We start from the raw sequence: 1557 nt of genomic DNA, 5'->3' as shown, positions 1-1557 counted from the left end.
ACAGACAGACAGACAGACAGACAGACAGACAGACAGACAGACAGACAGACAGACAAAATATTAACAAGCAGACCGACGAACAGATAAAGTGACCATGCCTTTCTGTTGCGGGGCTTCCCCTGTCAAAGATGACGAGGCCCTCATTGTGGATGTACACCAAGTGCTTTGTGACAAGTGAGACTCATTGTCTGTCCGTCTGTCTGTCTGTCCGTCTTTATACCGGCATCTGTTGTGTCTGTCCGTCTTCATGTCTGTCGGTCTATCTTTATGTCTGTTGTGTTTGTCTTGTCTTCATGTCTGTCTGTCCGTCTTTATGTCTGTCAGTCTGTCTATCTGTCTGTCCTTGGTGTCCGTCCGTAAATACATTTATTCCTGTGTGTCGAGCTTTTTGTGTGTGTTTGTATGTGTGTAGGGCTAACAGTGTGTGTGTTTGTATGTGTGTGTGTCTATCTTTATGTATGTTTGTGTGTGTGTGTGTGTATGTCTTTCAGTATGAGCTTGTATATGAATGTCTATCAGTGTGTTTGTGTATGTATGAATGTCTATCAGTATGTGTGTATGTTGTTTTTATATGTCACTATCAGTGTGTGTGTGTGTGTGTGTGTGTGTGTGTGTGTGTGTGTGTGTGTGTGTGTGTGTGTGTGTGTGTGTGTGTTATAAATATGTACCTATCAGTGTGTGTGTTTGTATATACGGTATATATAAAAAAAATATATATTAACATGCGTATTATATGTGTGGGTCTATCTGCGTGAGTTTTCATGTGTGAGTGTCTATCTGTGAGTGTGTATGTGTATGTGTGTTTGTGTTTGTGTATGTGTGTGTGTTTGTGTATGTGTGGTATATGTCTATACCTATAAATGTGTTTCTATATGTTTGTCTATCAGCGCGTTTGTTTGTCTGCACCCACAGAGCATGGGACATCTTCAAAGCATCCCAGTCCCCTCTACGGCGAATGTGCTTGAAGAAGAAAAACTTCACCATCGAAGTCCCGGAAAACTATTTCGTTCTCGAACAGATAGAGCAGAGAATCGAACCCCGGAACAGCCGGCTGCACGTCATAGCACCCGGCGGGGCACACGATGCTGAAGACGGCAACAGCAACAACAAAAACAGCACAGCCGCTAAAGACAGCAGCCTTCTGGCGGGGAAGATTTCAGGAAAGCGAAACTTGGCTAAGTACGTATTGTTGCTTCTTCTTCTTTCTTTCTTTCTTTCTTTCTTTTTTTCTTTCTTTCTTTCTTTCTTTCTTTCTTTTTTTCTTTCTTTCTTTCTTTCTTTCTTTCTTTCTTTCCTTCCTTCCTTCCTTCCTTCCTTCCTTCCTTCTTTCTTTTTCTTTCTAGTTTTTCTTCTTCCTAGTTTTTCCAGTTGCTGGATACCTGTGTGCTCACCTAAATACACACAAACACACAAATACACAAACACACACACACACTTACACACACGAACACACACACACAAACAAACACACACACACACACAAACACACACACACACATACACACACACACACACACACACACACATACGCATACTTAACCACACATGTTATGACAT

The 1557-nt window shown here is 41.6% G+C and overlaps 1 protein-coding gene across 1 annotated transcript; it reads left to right on the top strand.

Moving 5' to 3' along the window:
* Positions 1–6: 6 nt before the first annotated feature.
* LOC101858001 lies at positions 7–1179 on the top strand (the record flags this gene model as incomplete). Its single annotated transcript, XM_005113135.2, is given in 2 exon segments — positions 7–174; positions 913–1179. Coding segments are annotated over 2 exon segments (347 nt in total), but the record flags the coding sequence as incomplete, so codon positions are not given.
* Between the last annotated feature and the right edge of the window lie 378 nt (positions 1180–1557).

This window comes from Aplysia californica, unplaced genomic scaffold (assembly GCF_000002075.1).
Source record: "Aplysia californica isolate F4 #8 unplaced genomic scaffold, AplCal3.0 scaffold01647, whole genome shotgun sequence".
Classification (NCBI taxonomy): domain Eukaryota; kingdom Metazoa; phylum Mollusca; class Gastropoda; order Aplysiida; family Aplysiidae; genus Aplysia; species Aplysia californica.
Note: the sequence above shows the minus strand (reverse complement) of the source record. Positions and strands in the feature narration are given on the sequence as shown.